Raw genomic sequence first — 24162 nt, 5'->3', positions numbered from 1 at the left:
TCCCTTTTTCATTCACTTTCTCTATACCTCCCCAGCCCCACCACCACCACCCATTTCCTCCCTATTCCATCCACCTAATGCCCAGAGATCTCATCCACTGGATGCCACCTCCACCTGATTCCACCTGCCCTTTACCCCTCTCATAATGGGTTCCATTGTCACCTTCCTTTCCGAGTAGTTTTTATCATGGTTGGTCTTCATAACTCTGCTTATCACCTTCCAGTAGCTGTCTTTAACCTCCTCCCCTGGGTCCTTCTATCTTTAAGTTTCCCTTTTTAATTACAGCTGCCTTTCAACTCCCTCCTCACACTCTGCTCCATCTGTCCAACATACTTCACCCTTTATCCACCAAACATCTATTGGCTCATCTGGTCCACAACATCTTCCCTCTCCTGTCTCCATGCAGGGCCTTGACCCAAATCATTCATTCTTCCCCCTTAAAACAAATGCTGCCCAGACCACCAGCCCCCCCATTAGGTTGAATTTATTTTGAACGTAACATGTCCCCCAGTCACTCACACGGATGAAATAAGTTTTAACTTAGTTCTTAAGGTTTTTGTGCAGGAGAGAAAGATACAATGGAAATGTTGTGAAGCTTTGTGCAAAATGTCCAAGTGGTCTGTAGGAAGGACTGAACATTTGTCCAAATGGGCCACTCAAGCAGTAATATTGAGAGGTCATCTCATGAGGATATTAAGCCAAACCTAGTTTTGCTACACAAGGTACTCAATATAGAGACTTTGTCACGTGTAGCTAGGTAGAGTGAAATTGTTTTGCATACAATCCAGTATAGTCTATAGATAATCACAATTATAAGTACAATAGCGCAATGATTGTAGTGTAATAGCAAGCTTCACCAAGGCTGTACACAAAGGATCACCACGCTTCTGGCGCCAAATGTTTCAAAGTTCTTAAGAGTGCGGGCTTATCTAGGCCTGTTGCCCCGGCAACACCAATCCTCGCCATCTGCCACTCTTGAAATCGGCCCTTTGTCCAATGTCCGCTGCAGTCACCAATATTCTTCACCGGTTCCTGCTGTTCGGGGTGGAGCAAGAGATGAGGCTTGGACAACACCAGGCCGGTTCCTGGGTCTGGTGTGGATGAACCATGCCTACTTGTTGTGGTGTGGCCGTGGTTTGCAGGGAGCGTCTACCACTGCACAGCTTGGTGGGAGCTTTGGAGTCAAGGCGAGCTAAACGAGGTTTACGTGCTGTAAAACTATGACCTCCCATGTTTTACAACCACCCACCCCGTGTCAGAGAGATCCTCCAAATTTGCCAGAGAGACTCGCCATTGGCAAGAAGAGTTAAGAGAGAAACGTCTTAACTCACAATGAACATTCCATTTTCAACAGGTGCTGCAATCGTCCATACTAGGTTCCCAATGCTTCCCTTGTGTTCGTTCTGAGATGTCAAGGAGAGGTGAAGGACCACTAGTCAATGTTTCTTCAACCATTTAATTTCCAGCAAATGTTGCCACATCTTCCAAAGTATTTCTCGAGGCAAAAACTGTTGCAGAAGATCGGCTTTAAGTACAGTACGGTGTTTTAACAACCCCTCACATCCACAATATAGATGGCAAAGCTGTGACTAGTGGCGAGTTATTTAAATGTGCAAGCCTTTACAACCGATCAATATCATCACTATGTAGACCAGGCTAGTCTGTAGCAACCCAAACTGAAACGTTACCTATCCCCAGATGCTGCCTGACCAAGAGTTTGGGGAGATTGGGACAACAACCATGGATAATTTAGTGGACATTGCAATAGGACACAACTCAAGCATGCACAGAATGCAGTTTATACTTCAATGCATGCAATTCCAACAAACTAAGGCAAATAACTTCAAACCTTACCCCAATTATCCAGGTGCCATCTTTCAGATGAGACCATAGGCAAGTCCATTTGGTGTGTAAAATATGACAGGTGCCACCCAAAGTGCACTACTTGCACTACTGAGGTCCCAAAGAATGCTCCAGACAAACACAGAATACTACATAGAAATGGAAGTCACCTCTTTTCTTCATGAAAGTTGAAGAATTATGTCTTGCCACAGTCACAGAATAATAATAATAATACAAAAGAGACAATTTGAAAGTGATCAATGTGAAGCGGGATAACGTGTAAATAAATGGTTTATGTTGAGAATGTTTCAGCAGTCGCCTGTAGTAGCATAAGTGGGACGGGTTCTTAACAATGCAATCACTAGGCAGCTGTTAAAAGTCCATGTTACTTAACTCATGCCTAACTGACCAGACCACCTGGCATTTCTCCACTCGGTCTATAAACATATGGTAACAAAGAAACCCAGTAACTATGTCAGCTTTCACTACGATAAAACCTCTACACAAAACAACCATTATGCAGTGATTTAGACATTCACAAACAGCCAAATATTTGGCTCATTTCCAAGCCCCTCCAACATGACACATTGCAACTGGAATCATGAACATCTGATGAACAAATGTTTGAAGACATTTAATGCATCGATTCTCTTGCGCCATGTTAAAGCACTGCAGTTTTAATCATCGATGTTCATTCTCAATGAGCACTTCAGCCATTCACAAATGTGCATTACTGCATCACATCCACTCAGGTCAAATTCAAACTATTACAGGGGGGGGGGGGGAGGGGAAGCTGGAGATCAGAGTGGAGTGTTTTGCCAAGTTCCTGATGGTCCGATGATATTTGTACCCATTCCCAAGCTAACTGTTCAAACTCACTTGATTGAGTTATCACAAGGCCACTGAGCTGGATTCAGCAGATGGACTAAAAGCTACACCACCTGCACCCAAATGTATTCATTCACCAGCTGGAAAATAAACCCTAGCAAATTGCTCCTCCATTGTAAAGCTCAAACATATTGGATAAATACTGAAGGTGCAAGGAACCGTAGATGCTGGAATTATATGTAGCAAACCAGCAGTTCACGGAGCATCTCTGGAGGACACAGTGCTTTTGTTTAATTTAGTGTCACGTGCTTCGAGATACAGTCATGATCTTATTCGATGGCTATTGAATAGTCATTTCATATTCATTGAATACGATAAAGTTTTATTGCATCGTATTGAATGGGAGATTAAAATAGAGCAGCTAATGCGATCTACCGTCCCCTGACAATAACAGGGGTCTCTCACTCTAACATTGAACTATAAGCCTAGATAGCCAGCAAGATGATAGAGTGCATTAGAAGCACGAGATGTGCAATGCATAAGATCCAAGAAGAGTTAACTCTGACCACAGCTGATACCATAGTCACTCCCACACAAAGTTTCACATTTGGATTTAGAGGTGGCACAGTGGTAGAGTTGCTGCCTGAGTTTGTACCTTCTCCCCGTGACCTTTAAATCAATATTAAGCAACATTCAATTTAACTATTACTCGGGACAATGCACTTTTTTTCTTTTTTTTTTTAAACCGATGCCAATTAACCAGAGTCTTTAGAGTGTGGGAGGAAACCGGAGCACACTGAGGAAACCTGCGCAGTCACAGAGAGAACATACAAACTCCATACAGACAGTAACTCTGGGTTAAACAGAGACAGCAACTCAACTACTGCATCACAATGCTGCCCCAAACATTACTGTTCTTGTGCAAAAACGGTTTATTCCCCACCAAAGCTCAACAGAACATTAAATAGACATTAACAATGGGAAGAAAAAAACAACTTGTGCGTCCCAACTTTAAATTGCTAACATGTGCTCATACTCTGACCAGAACACATTTCAAAGTGGTCTGAAACGACAAACTAGAATGCTGATAATTTTGCTCTTGGGCATTGAAACCAAGTCAACATAAACATTAATGTAAATTAGCATGAGGAATTTGTCCATTATTATTAATTTTTTTTAAAACACGTTATTGCAACCCAGTTTTGCCCCTTACCCTGTAACATGCTTCTGTAGGCACTTTCAGAGATGGCGTAGATATGTGGTGGCATCTCATGTCGCTTTTTCCCTCTGTACATGTCAATAATTTGTTCGGCATAAATGGGAAGATTCTTGTACGGATTAATCACCACACAGAAGAGACCGGAGTATGTCTAAACAAGGAGATAGAAACCGTTAACAACAAAGGAAAATGGCTTTTGACAGCAGTATGTAATTAAGACCAAAAAATAATAGTCCATCATCATTAAATCACAAACATTTAAAAGCTGAACTTTCTAAACTACCAAAGTCTTAATGTTCCAACATTCCCCGGTCCTGATTAGAGAAAGACAGGAATATTGTTCAACGAGCATTGAGTTTGTTTTTATTGTCACATAGGCCACACAGTGAAATAATGTTCTTACAAAAAAGTCCAGTAGCGTATCGCCATACCCGAGCACATCCCCGATTAGCAAAGTGTACAGAAACAATCTATTGATCCCGCATGCAAGAAGCGCCATTTTCAAAGTCCAGTCCACACTCTAGTTATTACGAGCGGTGCCTGATCTGGGCGAGTCCTGGGCTTTGGCAAGGCCTCCAGCCTTCACTTTCCTTAGATGCAACATCCCTTTCCTCACCCATCCACCATTGTGCCCCTGTGGTGCCTAATGCAAAACTATTCTAAAAGCCAAATACTGATAGTTCTGCATAGTTTCACGAGTACAAATCAAAATGTTTTAATAATCTGCCCATTCCTATTCGACCTTGAATTTGGGACTCAAAACCAAAATGGAATTGGGATTAATTCAACAGTAATTTACAGTAACTATCACCTTGGTCAATAAAGTCCATACGGCCATACTCAATCTAACTCATTAATTTGATCTTATTCCTAATAATTTTATTATTATTTCCTAATAATTTTAGGAAACCACCTTGCTTCAAACTTTCCTATTTATTCTATTTTAAGAAGACCATTATCCGATTTGGCCAATAATCAGCCAAGGGATTTTTAGCCAACTTTATCTTTGCTCAAACTCTTCAAAAGCCACGACTGGAATTTGCTTTGGAACCTGCAGCTGCAATGATAGGAAACTCTCAACACTTGCCATCATTACTCTAGGAAACTGACAGTAAGTTCTGGCATCTGCAGATGTGCAGTCCCATCTGGAAATTCAAAGCTTCTTGCAAAAGAAGTACTGCTCGCTGCGTGCGAGCACAAGCGCCTGAGTTCAGAGAATCAGTGATCTGATGCAATCTTCAAATTTGTGATTATTTTGCTGTATAAAAATCAGATAAACTTGCTTGAGTACCAATATTTTGCTGTTACTGAACAATGTTTTGGGTCTATGAGCTAATGTTAAATGATGGCTATTGCCCTCAAAATAACAAAGTTGTTAGTTTGAAAGAATCTTAAGAGCCTGATGCAAAATGTTGCCTATCCATCTTCTTGAGAGATGCTGCCTGACTGGCTGAGTTTCTCCAGCACTGCATCGATTTTGATGAAGTAGCATCTGCAGATATTCATGTCGTAATGTTTGTCATCTTCCTTAAATTCGCACAGTATTTAAATATTGTTCAAGAAATAAGATGAGCCATGCTTTGCCAATTATAAGGATTCAATGCAATTGGCCTCACGGCACCACTGCTTTTAGACATCAAGAATCTGTTCAGATTCTGTTCAGCTGTAAAACACAGGAAACATGTGCTGCACAGGTCGATGAACCTTCATGAAAAAACACTAAGGTCTGGAGTAACTCAGCAGGTCAGGCAGCATCTGTGGAGGGAATGGATAGGCAATGTTTCAGTCTGAAAAAGGGTGTTGACTGGAAATGTCATCTATCCTTTCCCCCCCACAGATGCTGCATGATCCACTGAGCTGCTCCAGCACTACTTTGCTCTTTCCCCCTAATTCTCAAATCGAGAATGCAAAAACTATGAAACACTCCACATTATTTCCATTAGTAGTCAAAGTCATACACATGAAAAGAGGCCCTTCGGCCCAACTTGCCCATGCTAACCTAGATGCCCACCGGCACGCGTTTGACACATATCCCTCTAAACATTTCCTATCAATGTACCTGTCCAAATGTCTTTTAAATGTTATAGTACCTGCCCCAACTACCTCCTCTGGCACCTCATTATATATAGCCACCACCCTCTGAAAAGTTGCCCTTCAAGTCCCAGTTATATTTTTCCCCTCTCATGTCCTCCAGTTCTTGATTCTCTTACTCTGGATTAAAAAAAACATCCTTTCTCCTCCCACTTGACATCGAACATCGCAATAAGTAAGTAAGTTTATTAGCCAAGTATTCACATACAAGGAATTTGCCTTGATGCTCCACCCACAAGTAACATGACATTATGGAATTATCTTGTTCACGATTGCAAAGGATTGCAAAGCTGAAAATGTGGTTCTCAAAACATGCCAAAACCACCAGCATAAAGGGAGTTAACTTTGGAACCTGGAAGCCAAACCAAAGCTTCCTGGTTTTGTTCAATTGCATGATGGGCAGGGGTTATTCTGGTCTCCCTTTCCACATGATGGTACTAAATTGCCCAAGGAATTGAGGATCCAGTCAACTTGATACCACAGGTTGTAATGATCATGTAAATCTCAGGTGCACAAGACTCAGAATTGGCAGGAAGATTTGAAACCTTGGCCTGTTTCTTGGTAAAACAAATATAGAATCTCAATGGTCCATTCTCATTGTGGGTGGGGTAAAAGACATTGGATTATGTAGATTATGTCACATTTGTTCAGGATTAAAATCCATTACAGATTTGCTTAAGCATTAACAGATTGATATTTCATTTATTTTGCTGGGCAGTCAAAAAGATATTGGGAACAACTTTTCAAGAACGTGATGGGAAAAGCACACCTTCATCAAGCTGGCCAGAATCAGTTTACATTGCAATACTTATTCACAATCTGTTCTTTGGACATTTTACGGCTGCAGTACAAAATTGGGTGCTTGTCACCCAAAATTCAACAAATACTGGCCGCCAGCCCAAAACTGCACCAGGATGTTTAAGAAAAGAGATTTTATTGAGTGCTTCACGTTGTTGTTTGGTCCCTTCAAAATATTTATTTCTTGGGATCCAGCCAAATTGATCCTTCAAATACAAGCAAAAAACTTCAGACATAATGAAATCTATCATTAGCACAAATTTGGTAAGTAGTGATACTGCACAACATTTGTAATATTGTACAGGTATAACTAAATCTACTGACCAAGAACACTAGCACTTTATGTTTAAACATGTGTAGATCTGAATTGTTGTATGCATCATGTAAAATGACTTTCCATTGGGTTTAGGCACTTGTTAGTCGTCATTAATTATTAAGCAGCATTTGGTTACAACCAGTTATGGTGTTTATTTGGGTCAATCCTGAAGGGTATAATCATCTTTTTCATCCATTGCCAGCTACACTCCACCCTTCCATATAGAATGGTGCAGTAATCACCACTCAACATTTTCACTGTGGTGCCAGGGAAAATCAAAAACACTTTAGAGTTAACTCTCTACTTCCCATTTTTTCTATCCAACACCAAAACACTTATTTTTAAGCATCCCTTTACATCAGCTCAAGATAAATTCCTCATCAAGTCACTAATCAGTCTGAGAAATACGATGCCCAAATGCAAAAACAATTCTCTGCTGTCACATACAAAGAAAAGCTGATGACGTTAGTGGAATTCTCTCGTTCATATTTATTGCGTATGGCTGAAGAGAGTTCGCAACTACCTAACAGGTCAAATCCATCAGCAAAAAAAGTGAATTAACTTTGGGACTGATCAATTAAAACCTGGGCACCAATCCCTGAACCTGAAAATAAACTGGTTATGTACCCACAGTAAAATAAGTATTCCAGTTTGCAAATGTTTTACTGCAATCAGACTCTAATGTATTGGAGGAAAGGTGTGGTTACAGTCTTCAAATGTTTAGTTGTTTAATCTCGGTTTTATTAAATAAAGCCTCAGCCTGCCCATGGTAATGGTTACAAGCCTCATTTATAAAGAATGTGTGTACAGATAAATCAGTCACGATAATGAACAACACATCCATCTTCAGAGGAATGCAAAGCTAGCTTAACTCTTACTTCAGTTAAAAAACAAAAGCCTGCCAATCCTCATTTCCATCATGGACCAATTCCACAGAAGTCATCTGGTTATTTAAAATGAAGGCAACTAGCCCCCACTCCCTCTCTCCACCCATCCCCAATTCTAGTTGTCCTGCCAGTTCCTCTTTTGCATTAATACATCCCTTCGCCATCCCCTCTTCCCACAGCCAACAATGGACCAATGTGGGCTCAACCTCTCCATGGCCAATGGTGCCAGCACCGATTTGTTCTTAACCTTTCCATATCTCAAGATTCTCTCTCCCCCGACTCTCAGTCTGAAGGAAGTGCTAGATCCAAAACGTCACCTATTCCTTTACTCCAGCGATGCTGCTTGACCCACCGAATTACTCCGGCATGTTGTGTCTATCTTCGATGTAAACCAGCATCTTCCTTCCTACACAGATAAATGTTTAAGCGGACCTACATTTGAGGCCATCATTACAACTTCTTGTTTTGTGATTGAATAATTCAGCTTAGGGGCATTGACCTAAAGAATAAGTATGTTGAACTTGGCAGGGTAAATATTCACCATCAAATGGAGGAACTACCAAATTATACTGCTTAGAGCTTTGATGCCAATCTGGGGTTTTGCAGAAGAAGCTAATAACTTGTTTCTTGGCCTTGGGTTAACACCTTGGTTGTTGCTGCTGCCCTGATGCCTCATATGCCACTGACTCTGCTCTATACAAATACCAAGCGAAAGGCTATACTTCTATTTACCTTTCCTACTAATGACAGGATTCAGCAAGCAGGTCTAGATCAGACTGAATCCACAAAATCAATAAGGAACACTGCACACCATGCCCTCATTCTGCATGGTGTAGATCTATTATTGGAGTATTCATGACAGCGGCAGGATTTGAAAAGACTATTAATGTTTTAACTGTGCATTTTAGGTTGACTTCAAAATTTGTTCCTTCACCCCCAACATACGATAGATTCAATACGAGAATCCTCCAGCTATGCTTTACCCAACCCCAATCCATATAAGGTACAGCGGTAGAGTTGCTGCCTTACAGTACCAGAGACGCAGGTTCAATCCAGACTATGGGTCCTGTGTGTGGAGTTTGTACATTCTCCGTCACAGTGTGGGCTTTGGCTGGGTGCTCTGGCATTCTCCCATATTTCAAAGATGAGCAGGTTTATAGGCTAATTGGCTTCCGTAAATTGTCCCTAGTGTGTAGGATAGCATTAGCATATGGACAATGTTGGTCAGTGCAGATTCAGTTGGCCGAAAGTCTGTTTCTATGCTGTATCTCTAAACTAATCTGTCCCTTCCAATGGATCAACTATTTTGTTGACAAAGATACTGCGCAAGGCCTCAAAGGTGGAGGTGGTGAATGATGGTAAAGAACAGCAACATTAATCCTTTAAGTGAGAGTCAGATGTGCAGCCAAAATCAAACTCAACCTACACAAAAAAAAAATCCCCTACAGTTAGAGATGGTCTAAACTCAGGATTCAATTCTGTGAGATTAAAAAATGCTAAAGCTACAATTTTCTACATGAAAAATAAAAAATAAAATTCCAAAATGGATTGAAAGAAACACATCTACAGATACTCCTTCACTTCCGTTCCCCACCACTTCCCTTTTGGCTACAGCAAGGACACACTTGTCCAGCCCTCATTTCCCACCCCAACAGCGCATTCATTCAACACTTCCTTGGCACTTTATACCACCTACAAGATTCTCCACATTCCACAGAGACCGTTTATGCAGAAATCTTAACAGTGAACCAAGAATAAAGTCCACAGTTGGTACCAGCTCGCTGTTAATCTTCCAGCACATGTGGATGCTTCGTAGCAAAGCAAAAAAGCATCAAATCAAGATGTTAAAGACACTCTGGCACATGGAACAATTTTCACAGCTATCGACTTCCAGTCTTAATGTTGGAGAGACCAACATGTACAAACCAAGTGTTGTCAAATTGCCTCTGCAGTCAGGCTACGCTGGGAATTCTTGCAGCCATAAGGAAGAGCTTCAGTGACATTTCAGAGTAATCATCTGATTCATAAACTCAAAGCATCTGTTGGATAGTGGAAGCCAAAATGCCATTTAGTTGAACAGGTCTGCTACTTGGGCAAATCAAGACCTCCAACAACATGCTTAATCCAGCACCAAAATACCAAACCTATTACATGTGAGAGGACCTTCCCTTCACTCATATTTATTTTGAGAGGAGAGTGACAATTCTGTATCATGTGTTGAATTATGGAAGGTACTCTGCATCCCTCTGGAAGGGTGGTGAATCTGTATCATTCTTTCCCACAGAAGGTTGTGGAGGCCAAGTCCGTAGATATTTAAGGCAGAGATAGAGATTCTTGATATGGGTGCTAGGAGTTATGGGGGAAAGGCAGGAGATTGGGGTTAGGAGGGAGTTTTGGACTAGCCTTGATTGAATGGCATGGACTTGATGAGCCAAAAAGCCCAACTGTTCTCCTATCACTTATGACCTTCCAAACATGAGTATTGTTCAAATCTACCCCCACAAGCAAAGAATGAAAATTGACATTAATTTACTTGAGACTTAAAATTCGAGATCAAGGAGGTTAAAAAGCATCAGTTTTCCAATAATGGATCATTGTCCACAGCTAACAAGTGGTAGAGACATAATACTACCACTGGAGAATTACAGGCAAGCATAAAAAAAATCTTTAGAAAGTTGGATAGTCCAACTGTTGGTACAATTAGTACGAGTAAAAATAATCTTGAAATGACAAAAATCAAAAATAAACCATGGGATGCAAAGTGACCAAGCAAGTTAATGTAACAAAGTTAGCATCCCGGCCAAAAGTTATATAAAAGAATCAACAAACAGAAATGATACTTCATTATCTTCCACTTTGCTCTATTGTACTCCAGTTTGGATTGACTGTATTGAATGCATAGCATCTGATCTGCAAAAACAAAGCTTTACACTGTACGTCTCACACAACTATAATAAACTTAAAACACATCACAAAAAGGGATACAGGGTGAAGGGGATGTTCCTGGCGTTGAAGCCAGAGATGTTCCGTACCAGCCAAATTGGAACTTTCCATTGTCTCAAAGAAAGGAAGATATTTCTGAATAATATGAATGAATGATTTGCCTACCACTATCCCCAGGACCTGTACAGCAAGCGCACCACTTTCCACTGGGCTCTTCAGCTCGAGGAACCGCAATACTCAAGAAGTGACAAGTAACATTCTGCAACAACTTACATTTGGAAAGTATATTTACTCGTTTGAAACTTACATAAATCAAGCCAGAGTAATACCGATCCTTCAAATTATGCAGGACAGACGCTTCGTTCAAGCAGGTGAGCTCGGCCATATCTTCCACCTTTGAGAACTTGGGCGGGTTCATTTTCTGAATGTCATCCTTGTTGACCAGAGCCTTCTTGCCATTCTCTATTAGCTCCACCATAACTTCATCGCCTCGCTCCTCTTGAATGCTTGCAGCCTCAAAACCATGGCGTTCTGATGGCACCCACACAAGTTTTTTGGCAGTCCAGTCGGCCTGAGTGGCAGGGTTGTACACCAGAGCCCTATCCACAAAGAGATACCTCTCTGGATCTTCGTGGTGACTCCGCTGCGCCATTGGAATACAAGAGCAGCCAAACTTTACCTGCAAAACAAAATAAATCAATGAGCATATGGTGGTAACATAACTAGTTGTATAGTGGTGTATATTAAAGAGTTGTCACATGTCCCAAATAGAACAATAACATTCATACTGACAGCAGCACAATAGAATATATAAACATAGTACCTGTACTCTAAACCATATAAACAAATAGTTCTACATCCACTCACAATAATAGCGTCAAAAGACAAAACCAATGCCCCAAATCAATGTAGTTCAGAGCTTATTTGAAGGTTGTAATGTTTCAGTAGTGTCATTAACAGTGCAAAAAGTAAATTTGTGTGAAATAAATATTGCATGAACAAAAAGGGTAAGTGGGAAAATAACCTCAATGCAAGAGAAAGCTAACTCTACCTAGCCATCACCATTCTACTATATATCCATCACCATGGCTGTATTGGCACGAGTGGCTTCTCTTTTTCAGACATTATGTTGTCTAGTGCTTCCAATACGTTACAATGAACAGATTCAAAAATCCAACAATGTAAATGCATGCATCCATGAGGCACGGCAGCATTGTATTCCACGATCACCACATTTGGCCTCTTGGTCCAACATATCCTGCACAAAATAGGTACAAGACAAGGGACCAGTCTTGATTCAATAAGAGAAATGAACAGCATGCCAGGTGAAGCGCCTGACATACCTAAAAATAAGTCATCACCTTGGTGGAGTTACAATACAGGAATCCAGAAGCAGGAAAAAAGCTGCAAATCTGAAGTTAAGGAAAAAACCTCCCTCCCCCCCCCCCCCCCCCCACCCCCGCCGAACCCAGTTGCAATGGGAGGCGATTTTAACTCAAGTTTCACTGTACTTTAATTGGTTAATAAACACGAACTTGAACTTATTGACCAGAGATGTAGACACTCATCAGAAAGCCGACTGATCTGCTGAGTACACAGTATTGGGAACTTTCTATTACTGCAATTGATGAATTTGCACAAGTTAAACAGCAGAACCAGCAACCCGGAGACAGTAATTGATCCCACCATCAAGGGTCAGGTCATAGATCTGCCAGGTACACATGCCATTAATTAATAATGCTCGGACAGGTTTGTAGGTAGAACTGATAAACACATCAGGGTAGAGTTGCTGCCTTACAGCGAATGCAGAGCTGTAGACCCGGGTTTGATCCCGACTACTGGTGCTGTCTGTACTGAGTTTGTGCGCTCTTCCCGGCGACCTGCGTGGATTTTCTCCGATATCTTCGGTATGTGGGTTAATTGGCTTGGTAGATGTAAAAATTGTCCTTAATGGGTATAGGCTAATGGTAATGTGCGGGGCTCGCTGGTCGGAGCGGAGCGGAGCCAGTGGGCTGAAGAGGCTGTATATCTAAACTAAACATTCATAGTCTCATGATAATATGTCCGAGCAAACAAGTGGCAGAGTAACAGACATATTGAATTGTCTCCCCCCCCCCCCCATGGCAGTCCCCCTATGCCAGGGCCACCTTTATTCCTTCCCTTGGCAGGGGTGTCCTCACTTCCAAGTGTCCATCCTCGTCCAGTGCAATCATCGACCGCCGCACTGACCTCTCCGACCCAGGCCCCAGCTCCGCAGACCCAGGCACCGATGGACGTGGGGGCTTCGTCGAAGTTCCGGCCCGCGACGGCAAGTACCAAAGTTACCCGGAAAGGAATCCATTCACCAACACTCAGACGATGCCACCAACATCTCCACAGAAGTCATCAACAGGAGACACAAGTCCATTCACATAATCTTACATTAACATGTCCATCTTAGTCCATTCACATCGCAGTCAGTTTACAGGTCGGAGGCAGTTTGTGCCCCACTACCAATTCCCCAAAAGCTCCCATTTATTACACAGCACGTCCAACATGGTAGAATGGACATGCACAGCTGCAGCAAATCACATTCCTTCCACCATCACAGCAATAGTGTATACCAAGGTCAGCACAGCAATAGTGTATACCAAGGTCAGCACAGCAATAGTGTATACCAAGGTCAGCACAGCAGTAGAGTTGTTGCCTTACAGCACCAGAGACCCAGGTTTGAGCTTCACTCCGGCTTTTGTTTGTAGGGAGTTTGCACATTTTCCGTGACTGCATGGATTTTCTCTGGGTGCTCCGGTTTCCTCCCGCATCTCAAAGGCATGTGGGTTTGTAGGTTAATTGGCTTCTGTAAAATGTCCCTGGTGTGTAGAACTAGTTGCTGGTCATTTCCATACTGTATTTATAAAATTTTAAAAAAAGGCCCTGTCGAATTTTAAAAGGGATTTCTTTAACTTTTCCCAAAACACCAACTAGTAAATATACACAGAATACCATTATGAATTGCTCTAAAGTCACACCCAATTCGTAACAATAAAAATATTTTAGGACTGACCCAGTCTAAAACAAGTGGCAGAAATCAGAAACTCGCCAAAGCATTGTCAAGAAAAATGAGCATTTCCCAACCACCAACTCCAAAAGGTTCTGCTATCACTCTGACTGGTGGATAGGCATTAAGTGTTAACTGTTTCACCAGCACCTCCAAACCACAAACACTAAAACCACTAAAACCAGTTACCAATTCTACTGCAGTCCCAGACATGGAGATTATTTTTGTACTACTATTGCAACAAAGGAATTTAGATCTTTAAACATGGTTATTTAATTACATTTCTGGTTATTTGTCAATTCAGATTAACCTTTTGTCAATGTTGTGGAGTGATGACAGATTTAGTATTATTATGACTGGAACATGGCAATCAAGGATGACCCTAGCAACGGTTGTCCTCCTGCTAAACAGGCAGGTCCCCTGGAATATTTTCCTCCACTCTGAGTAATGGGCATTGAGACTGTGGATGTGACTGTCACTACTGAGTCAGTGGGAATTCAGATTAGCCTCTTGCTAGTGCTGTTGTTTGGTCATGACAGATTTATTCTTTTTATTTATCAAGGTGACGGGTGATTTGAGGGGAGTGGGAGATTTTTCCAAATACAAAAATAACCCCAAAAAATGTTCACATCTACCAACCCCACTTTCTCTCATCTCGGTTTGCCACATAATAAAAACAAAGGCATTTGACCCGAATTCCCCAGAATACCCTTCTAGTAATGCAGTCCCCAAATGAAATACCCATGCTTGGGTAGTTTTACATATCCCAGTTTGAACACAAGACATCTCCAACATGTCAGTCACAAGTTCCATTTACTCAACCATTATCACACAACAGGCTTGCCCCAAGATTTAAATGGGCTGCAAAATAATTGCTGTCATTTAGACCAGGAATTTCTAATTGCTATTAGTCTGACATCGCAAAAGTAAAATTTAAAATAGTCAGATTATTATCAATGATTTCAGTGGAAGTATTGCTGTAATTGCTTACACATATGGAAGTGTAATCACCAGGGGAACAATAAGGTAGCACAGTGGCACAGCTATTACAGCTGCTGTCTCAGTGTCAGAGACCCAGAGTCGATCCCGACTTGTGGTTGACTGTGTGGAGCTTGCATGTTCTGCCTGTGACTGCGTGGGTTTCTATCATGCGCTCAGATTTCCTCCCACATCCCAAGAACTGTTGGATGTGTGGGTTGATTCACCTCTGTAAACTCCCCCTAACGTGTAAGGAGTGGAAGAGAAAGTGGGATAACATGGTGAACGAGTGATTGGTTAGCAGCATGGACTCAGTGGGCCGAAGGGCCTGTTTCCATGTTGTGTATCCAAAGTAAACCACATACCCAGCTTTCACTGACATACCATTAATTGATGCCAGACCAAATCCTTTAAAGTATGCAATATAATACTGGAGTCATTCTGCCTAGGTAAATTCAAAATCCTGCACATGCCAGAAATTAACATCATTTCACACATTACAAAAGTCACAAAACCTTGTTTGGAGGATAGGGACCAAGTGCAGGCAGGTGGGACTAGTGTAGCTGGGACATGTTGGCTGGTGTGAGTAAGTTGGGCTGAAGGACTTGTTTCCACACTGTATCACTCTAGGACTATAACAGCCCAAGGAATATGAAATATCAGCTAGAAAAAGCTACTTTTACACACGTCACCCATTCCTTCACTCCAGAGATGCTGCCTGTCCCATTGTTACTCCAGCATGTTTTTCTATCTTCAGTGTCAACCAGCACCTGTAATTCCTTCCTATGCTTCACTTAGCATTCACAAAATAAACCAAGCAATTAAAAAAAAAGAATTGTCCACCTACATTTATGAAGGTGCAAACAATAGTTAAACATCGCAATGAGAGCGTAAACAAGGAAATAGCACAATAGCAGCAAATTGTCCCACGGCAGATAAAGGAATTGTTGATTTTTCCCTCACCTCCATACAGATAATAAACTAGGGCAAGATCTATGATTACAAATTGTGTATTTGTAGGTCCGTATTCATATTGCAATGTTAGTCGGTTAACAAAAAGGTCATAATGTCAATTCATAAAAAGATGACGTGTGGTTAAGGTGATGGAGATCAAGTGACTAGTGTAGCTGGGACATGTCTGGATAAAATACTATTGCATCTACAAGGTCAAGGGACATCTAGTGGGCCATTTTGATGAGCTTTGGTGCATCAGTAATTACCAGAAAAAATCAATAATCTGCACCAATTTCAGCTACCTTTAGACAAGTTCAAGACTTAGTTCCTTCCTGCCAAAATACAAATTGCCCCTTTACACAAATACAATTATTCGGGGAATTCTGAAAAAACACAGAATTAAAGAGTAGTAGCCTAACCAGAGCCTTGCACATGAGATATAAATTCAAAATGTCTTGGCATCCTGTTGAATCTGCTTAATACCACCTCTCATTTGAGGGACTGAACAATGGATTGTTCATAGAAAGCCCCTTCAACACCCATCTCTGCATGTTTAATTCCACAAAGGGAAACAAACATTCCATTTGTGTTCTTTTTCTTCATTATACACTATCCCTAGAAGTTCTCTTCACTAGAGGTAACCACCCAGCTGAGTGCCACCTGGAAACACAATTGGCATCTTCAGATGCAAGCACTGTTTTTCACTCAGCGCCTTCTTTCTTGTCTCTGGCTTCCCACTATTGACAAAACTCATTTCTCTTCCCAGGTTATCAGAAATACTTTCAGATGCTGAATGTTTCTGGCACTCTCCGCTTTGGTTCACTTTGCAGCCTGCATGATTTTTGTTTTGTTATTATCAAGTTGGAATGCTGCTCACCATTTCCTGTTAGGGCAGGAGTGAAGGCAAACTCATCATGACTCTGTTGCTAGTTTCAGACAAAACAACACTTCAAGGCAACAAGAGAGACACAAAATGCTGGAGTAACTCAGCGGGACAGGCAGCATCTCTGGAGAGAAAGAATGAGTGACTTTGAGTCAAGACAGTTCAGCAACAATCCTGGTCCAAGCTCTGACAGGAGCTTGAAGGCATCACTGGTGTGTTCCCATACAGACAATATCTAAATGACCCACCCTATGACCGTCACTCCCAAACTAATCTCCACAACTCTCCCCAGACACTTTTAAAAATCATTAATAAAATTAATTCCCAATGGAGTCCGCAGGAATGTAACTAAAGGCTTGGGCAAACAGTTAGGTGCAAGAAGCACTAAAGAGAGGTGTTAAGAAAAATAATTAAATCTATTAGTCAACGGCTTTGGCTACCAATAGAAGAATGATTCTATGCAGAGGTGGGCGAGTGCTCAGAACAGATGTATCACAGAAACATTGGAGATGGAAAAGGCCACAATCATTAATATTTTGGAAATGTAGTTCAGGTTTCAAAGGCGATGCATTTTAATTAGTGCCAAAGTAGGTCAGCAGACACAAGGGTGCTGGGTAACAAAGCTTCGTGCCTATTAATGGACACTGAGGATAATGACAATTAAATAAGGAATATCACCAGAACGCATTTCAGAATAGTAATGGCATAGTTTACATTTCAACAGCAGAGCAGGTCAGCGGGCAGCAGGCGGTGGAGCTTACTCCTGTGTCAGTGTGAGTCACCTCAATTGATCCTTGTCATTAAGATCACAACTGATTCAACTTGTCCCGGTGCGTTCCCGTTTTTCCCCACCATCTCTCCACCACCCCCCACCCATTCAGAATGGAGGAGATCAGGAAGCCTTGGACAAATTGAATTGTCACTCACTTTATCTTTATTTATTTGTTTGTTTATTTTTTTGGGCGTGAGAAATTCTATGCCCCGACAGCCTTGTTTCAAAATTTAGCGACTCAAAATGGGGGTGAGTCTTCGACACAGATGCATCTTCATTGCCGGGAAATACGGTACTACTGCCAAAAAAAACCCACCATCAAGATAGGAGTCCCTGCTGACCAGGTGTTTCACCGCGCTGCGGAGAAGTTGGGTAGCGGGTCCCCGCGGCCAGACTCGGGGTCGGTGCTGCAGGGCCATCAGGATGGGCGCCGCTGGATGGTGGGGAAGGTACGGGATGTCAGTCGGGACCATGTGTGCCAGGGGTCAGATGCGCCATTGAGAACAATCGGGGCAACTGGAGAAAACCCATATGCTCACAGGGAGAACATACAAACTCCACCCAGACAACAGACAGGATCAAACCCGAATCTCTGACACTGTAAGGCAGCAATTCTACCCCTGTGTCTACCCAACACCTGGCCAAAGTCCATGGAGTTACATTTACAAAATTAAAAGCATTAACACGATCAAAGGAGAGTGGGTGGTTCAGTTAAATGCGATTGCTCTATTCAGAGTATGGGTGCCATAGCAACCTGGTGTGCCTGTATCTTCACACTTGAATATAGGAGAAAGCTTCCAGTCCATCAAGAATTCCTTTGTCTTTAATGTCAACATGTGGTGCAAAGTCTCCCCCATTGTTTCACTGAAACTTGAGAACTTTGTAGAAGTCAAACTCCAAAGACAATGCACACACATGGATCTTGTACCAGCATCATCTGTAGTACAATACCAAGGATATTTTTCCCTCCATTTTTTCTATTGACATTTGACACTGTCCCTGTCTGGTGTGTCTTGATCCCACAATTACGGGTCAGGTCATGGATCTGCCAGGACAACAGGCCTTTAACCTGTTCAGTGCCACCCCTGTGTAGACTCAGGTCAACCGAATAGTGAAAAATAACCTATAGGTGAGCAGGTTAAGGTCAAGAAAAGACTGTACTTTTCAGAACTTTTGAAACTTGAAGGGCACAAGTTGACACCATAAACATGGCCACTCTGTACTGCCTCGGTGAAGCCTACTGTTCTTAAAATACAATTCTTGCACTTTTGTACTTATCTATGATTGCGTTTATCTATCGTATGATTTTACCAGATTGTATGCAAAAACAAAGAATCACTACACCCTAGGTACGTGATATTAAAGTACAATTGTCTACAATGCAAAGCTTTTATCAAATGATAAATGCAATAGCAGTTTGAGATGAAGAATGAGGTGAAGTTGGGCACTTAAAAAGAATCAACGAATCAACATTAATAAATATCCCATCACAAATTGATGGGATACATCGCAGATTATTGAGAAAGGCAAGAAAGGAGATTACAGGATCCTTGACAAGGTCCGTGTGTAGGAAAGAACTGCTGATGTTGGTTTAAATCAAAGGTAGACACAAAATGCTGCAGTAACTCAGCGGGACAAGCAACATCTCCGGAGAAAAGAAATGGGTGACGTTTCGGGTCGAGACCCTTCTTCAGACTGATGTCAGGGGAGTTGGTGGGACAGCGATCTAATGTAGTCGGAGACAGTAAGACTGGTGGGAGAACTGGGAAGGGATGGAGAGAGAAGGAAAGCAAGGACTATTTGAAGTTAGAGAAGTCAATGGTAGACAAAATTGCTGGAGAAACTCAGCGGGCGCGGCAGCATCTATAGAGCAAAGGAAATAGGCAACGTTTCGGGCTGAAACCCTTCTTCCAAAGAGCTGCACATCAGTGGTGGGGAAGCTATTAGAGGACCTTTAGGATATAATTTACTCCCAGTTGGAAGGCAATGGGCTAATTAGAGACATTCTGCATGGCTTTGTATATAGCAGATCGAATCTGACTGGCTTGATAAAGTTTCGAGGAGGTGTCCGTTACAGGCAAGAATGAAACCCTCCAGTAACCACTCTTACTCCTTTTCAGAGTCTGGGTTACATTTTATCCAAGTTTGACAGTTTAGTCACTTCAGGCGATCTTAATGTGATCTCTTATTTCTACAAGTTTCACAAAACCACAAGTCTGTTTCATCCCCTTTTCCAAATACCTTGGTGTCATTTACTAGACACCAGGACAAATAACTGGTAATAGAAGAGTCCAAGTACTTGGTTAAATATGCAAGTGAAACCAATACCACACTCCACAACATCCTGTCAATTCAATTGCGCATCCTTACTGCCCAGTGAGCAGATCCTCAGGGCATTGTGTCCAGATCCTGCAGTTTTGAGTGTACACTGTGTCAAGTGTGGACATTGCTACACCAAGGACACTTTCCTTTGCAGTAGACATGTTGCACCATAAACCAGAAAGCCGCCATGAACAGAAGAAATTAAGTCCCCCACAATAACCCAACACGAAGATAAAACTCTGGTGGAATGATTTGAAGAATGATATTCCAGCAGCAACACTAGGTATCAACCTTCCATTACTGCCATAGGTCTTCCTTCATGGACTGGACAGAACTTCAAATTCTCAGGCATGTATATCGCTGGAGATGTGTCCTGAACCCAGCACATTCATACAGAAACCCATCAGAGCCTCTACTTCGTTGATGAATACTCTTGAACTTCTACAGGTGTACAGTGGAGAATGTATTGACTTGTTGCACCAGCCTGTTTCAGCAACTCCAATGCTCAGGAATGAAGAAGATTGCAGAAAGTAATGAACAATGACCAGTCCATCATGCATACTGACCAACCCACTATCGAAGGGATCTACAAAAGTTACTACCACAAAAGGCAGCCTGCATCATCAGGGACCCACACCACCCCGACCATGCTCTCATTTCACCGCTGCCATCGGGAAGGTGGTATACGAGCCTGATAACTGTAACGTCCAAGAGCAGCCTCTTCCCTACAACCATCAAGCGAGTAAACACTACAACCTGCAATTAACTCTGAACTACATAGACATTGCTTTTGTCTTTGCACTATTATCGTTAATACAAAATACCAAACTTTTGTTGTTGTTTATTATGACATTTACAGAGTACAGTTATATATATATATATATATATATATAAACATATATATATGAATAGTTCCACACAATATTTATTTTGTAGCTTATTATAGGTTACACAGAGTACAATGTTGACCTATCTGTCATGCTGCTGCAGGTAAGAATTTCATTGTTCTGTTTTGGGACATGACAATAAAACACTCTTGACTAAGCAATCTCTACAGCAAAAAGATCAAAGCCCTTCTGTGTTGGCCATGTCTAATCATAACCAACAATACATACTCAAGCAGCTAATGATAGTAACGCAGGATCTTCAACTATGACAAGACCTCTGCACTCAAGTTCGATATTGGGTACAACTGCAAACTTCACACAAGAGAACTTACCCCTCAAGATCCCACTTTGTTCCATGTTCAATCAAAGAGAGCAATGAATGCAAAGGCTACAGGACCACACAACCCTGCTGAACTGCTGGAGACTCCAACTTGAGAATTAAACGCATCTCTAGCCAATGTGGAAAATTCCCAAGGTAGACTCCCTGCATACAAATCACGCAATGTGATGAGTGCTTGCAGTTTATCCATAACTTGCCCACCAATACCCCATTTAGGTTTTGTCAGGAACCCACGTGACCCGACATTTCAGTAAAACCTTGATCCAAATGTGGACCGAAAGGGAAAATCTCAGAGACAAGCGTGAATATCCTTGACAACAGGGCAGCACTTGTCTTCATCATATCCTGGTAAAACTGGCTAGTGGGAAGAATGGAAAAATATTCATAAGCTGGAAGCACACAGAACTAAAAAAATAAATAAATGTAGCTCGAGGTCATATGAATGTCACACCAATATCCGTATTACTGACTTGCTTTAATATTCTTCCTTCTTTAGGGCTGGGAGGGGTAAGAAGAGGCCTGTTTATATTGCATATGGCAACCCCATGCAGGGTCTGCAAGCAGACAGACCAACTGCAGCATTCGCAACACACCAGTGACCACTTCCAGGAGCGTAACCACCATTGCTTGATGCTCACCGGCATGACCCGTGCAAAGTCCATCAGCCAAATCCCAGGCTCACCACTTGCCAGAAGCTAAACTGGACCACCCACAAATATGTTGTGGCTGCAAGTTGGAAGCTGGGTATTGTTGGCATGTACCTCCTCTAAATCTCTTGACTGCAAAGCCTTGTCACCATCTACAAAGTACAGATCTGACATGTAATGGAAAATTCACCACTTGCATGGATAAATGCAGCTCCAATTACATAAATAAGCACCATGGCATTATTCTTTAGATGCTACCTGATTGTGCCCCTATTGACCATCATAAATATACTCTCTCCATTACCTGCACAGCAGTGAGATGCTAGCTAGCGTCAATGCACTCTCAACCACGCAAGGCTACTTTGATAGAAGCTATCAAATGCTGCAGAGGATAAGGCCACATGGGAATGCAGGTCTCACATCATCAGGACTTGGAAATATAATTTTCCATTCTCTTCACTGGGTCTAAACACCTAAAAACAATGAGATCTGCAGCAGTTCACCACCATCTACCCCCAAAGGAAGTGTGGGGTCTTGCCAGCAACACCCAAATTCCATTAAAAACCATCATCACAATCACAAAAATAGCTCCTACTCACAAAATCTGAGACAACCCTTATAAATAGAACATTGCCATCTGCCAAGTGACTGCCATTAGCAGCTCTGTAATACTCAATATTCATTAAAAAAATATCTAAGCTGTATAGCAGTGCTGAAATTATGATGAAAAAACCCCACCATCAGCAAAAAAAAACATGGTTGCTACAACAGTAATGTCGCATAGACTGCAGGAGAGACTACATCCAATGCAAGTTACACCAACGAACAGATATATTTCAATGTTATCCTTCGAAAAGACGTTTTTGCCTGAAGTAAAATAATTCAAATGCTGGAGATTTAAACAACAAATGGTACATCGTAGGACAGGCTGAAGCTGCGAAAGAAAGTATCTCTGGCGAAAACATTTTTTTATTCAGGGCCGTTAAGCATTTTTCTCTGCACCCATTCTGCCAGACGTTGATGATTCTTCCTTTCGGGCTTATATTATGCGGCTACTATTAATAGAAAGTGAACAACAAGCGGCATCATTAAAACTGCAAGATGCTCAGAAGATAAACATGCGAAGTCACAGCTGGTTTGATCCAATGCGATAAATGGCAGGTGCTAAAGGCCCAGATATGGGAATGACCTGGGGGAAAAACACTCTCCGGATTCCATCAAAGGTTGTCCTCCAGTGGGGAGGGGAGCTTTAGTGGAGCTTAAATTTGGGGGAGAAATAACCAACATGTAATGCGCCTTCAGAGCCCATTTTCTAAGATTTCAAAAACCCACGGTTGAACAGTTTAAAAAAATAAATAATGCTGCCATTGTGACTGGACACATGCGGGAATATTTCTCCAGTTCTCACCAGCTCCCACTTCAAAAACGTGGCTTGTTTTGCATTTGCTGCAGTCTCTCACCCCGCAGACGTGCGTCTCCCCCTCCCCTCTCCCCCTCCCCCCTCTTGAACATGACAAACCTCGTACTTTTAAAAATCCAGAGCAAATAAACCAAATTGGATTATATATGTTTTTTTTTAAAAGGTGAAATACAGAGGCAGGGGTGGGGGTGGGGGCGGGGGACACAAACCAAAAATGAACGCGAAGGCTGAGATTTCTTAAACCAAAAACCCAGTCTCAACTAAAGTTGGGTCCGCAATATTTGAGTTTAACAGAGAGCGACGTCACCCAGAGCCGAGACCAAACTCCCTCCGATAACGGTAACAATGTTGCACGTTTCACAGACTCGAGGGGGAAACTATCCCGCTGGGGATACAATGTAGATGGGGATACAATGTAGCCGCGGATCAAATACAATGTAGCCGCGGATCAAAGACATTATTACCTCTCGTTAGGAATAAAGTGCGTCCACAGTTCGCCTCCAGAGCAGGGACGGCGCCAAAACGATGCAGATGGACTCCTGCCCCTCTCCTCCACTAGCAGTAGCAGTAACACTAGCAGGAGCTGCAGTAACACTAGCAGGAGCTGCAGCTAGCACCAGCTGCACTGTGGCTTCTCTCCCAATACAGCCAACCCAGCACAAGCACTGTGGCTTCTCCCGGTCCTACAAGCCTCAATGCTCAACTGCCCCCAGGTGGCCTCTAACCACAAGCCTCCCGCCCCTCGGGGGGGGGGGGGGGGGGGGGGAGGGAGAGCAATGCAATGCCCTGTGGTACCCCAGGGGTGCCCTGTCCACAGTGCGTGCCATCACCCTCCGTGCATTGGTGCCGCCCATCACCCCCGGCCGCCTGTCCGTCCTGCCGCTGCCATTGGCCGTCCCGCCTGTCCGTCAGCCACTGTTCCGGGGACGGGCTCTCAGCAGCGCCCCCAGTGGCTATTGGTCCTGGTAACCAGAGATCTTATGCTGGTAACGGCAGCA

At 42.4% G+C, this 24162-nt stretch overlaps 1 protein-coding gene across 5 annotated transcripts in view; it reads right to left on the bottom strand.

The window, feature by feature from the left end:
* The window catches only part of LOC129708089 (myosin-10), a 117288-nt gene extending 93520 nt beyond the window's left edge, over positions 1–23768 (bottom strand). For all 5 annotated transcript variants that reach the window (XM_055653633.1, XM_055653632.1, XM_055653634.1 and 2 more), the window contains exons 1-3: positions 23629–23768; positions 11232–11603; positions 3884–4040 (exon numbers count right to left, since the gene is read on the bottom strand). In XM_055653633.1, the coding sequence (XP_055509608.1) occupies positions 3884–4040; positions 11232–11576 (502 nt within the window). In that variant the 5' untranslated portion in view covers positions 11577–11603; positions 23629–23768. The remainder of the gene's footprint in view (positions 1–3883; positions 4041–11231; positions 11604–23628) is intronic.
* Between the last annotated feature and the right edge of the window lie 394 nt (positions 23769–24162).

Source organism: Leucoraja erinacea, chromosome 23, assembly GCF_028641065.1.
Source record: "Leucoraja erinacea ecotype New England chromosome 23, Leri_hhj_1, whole genome shotgun sequence".
NCBI lineage: Eukaryota > Metazoa > Chordata > Chondrichthyes > Rajiformes > Rajidae > Leucoraja > Leucoraja erinaceus.
This window is presented reverse-complemented; position numbering and strand designations above follow the sequence as displayed.